Source organism: Alligator sinensis, unplaced genomic scaffold, assembly GCF_000455745.1.
Source record: "Alligator sinensis unplaced genomic scaffold, ASM45574v1 scaffold198_1, whole genome shotgun sequence".
NCBI classification, from domain to species: domain Eukaryota; kingdom Metazoa; phylum Chordata; order Crocodylia; family Alligatoridae; genus Alligator; species Alligator sinensis.
Genome location: NW_005841906.1, coordinates 1,611,665 through 1,612,035, shown reverse-complemented (window position 1 = coordinate 1,612,035; position 371 = coordinate 1,611,665). Strand labels below are relative to the sequence as shown.

The 371-nt window shown below is 67.7% G+C and overlaps 1 protein-coding gene across 1 annotated transcript in view; it reads left to right on the top strand.

Annotated features, from left to right (window-relative positions):
• Window positions 1-28: 28 nt before the first annotated feature.
• The window catches only part of MDGA1 (MAM domain containing glycosylphosphatidylinositol anchor 1), a 213,686-nt gene continuing 213,343 nt past the window's right edge, over window positions 29-371 (top strand). The window contains exon 1 of the mRNA XM_025197793.1: window positions 29-144. Within this exon, the coding sequence (XP_025053578.1) occupies window positions 78-144 (67 nt within the window). The 5' untranslated portion in view covers window positions 29-77. The remainder of the gene's footprint in view (window positions 145-371) is intronic.

The window sequence follows — 371 nt, the reverse complement described above, 5'->3', positions numbered from 1 at the left end:
GGAGCCGCTCGCCGGATGCTGCCTGGGGCGGATTTGGGCTGCTCGTCTCCGCCGGCGATGAAGGCTCTGCCTTGAAGATGGAGAGGGTCTGTCTGGTGTTCCTGGCCCTGGTCCCCGCCTGCATCAGGGGCCAGGGGGTTTACGGTAAGAGGGGCTGCGGGGTGGCACTGGAGTGGATGGTGGCATCAAAGTTAAGCAGTCGCCTGCAGGAGGAAGTCAGCCAGGCTCCCGGGAGGTGGATCGCAGGCTCCTGGAGGAGCCGGGCTGGAAGGGACCCCCCGAGGTCGGGGCTAGTGCCGGAGGCAGGGTCCCCCTGTCCCACCCCCATGGCTGTACCTCGGCTCTGCCAGCCCCTCCAGCTGCCTTGGCAT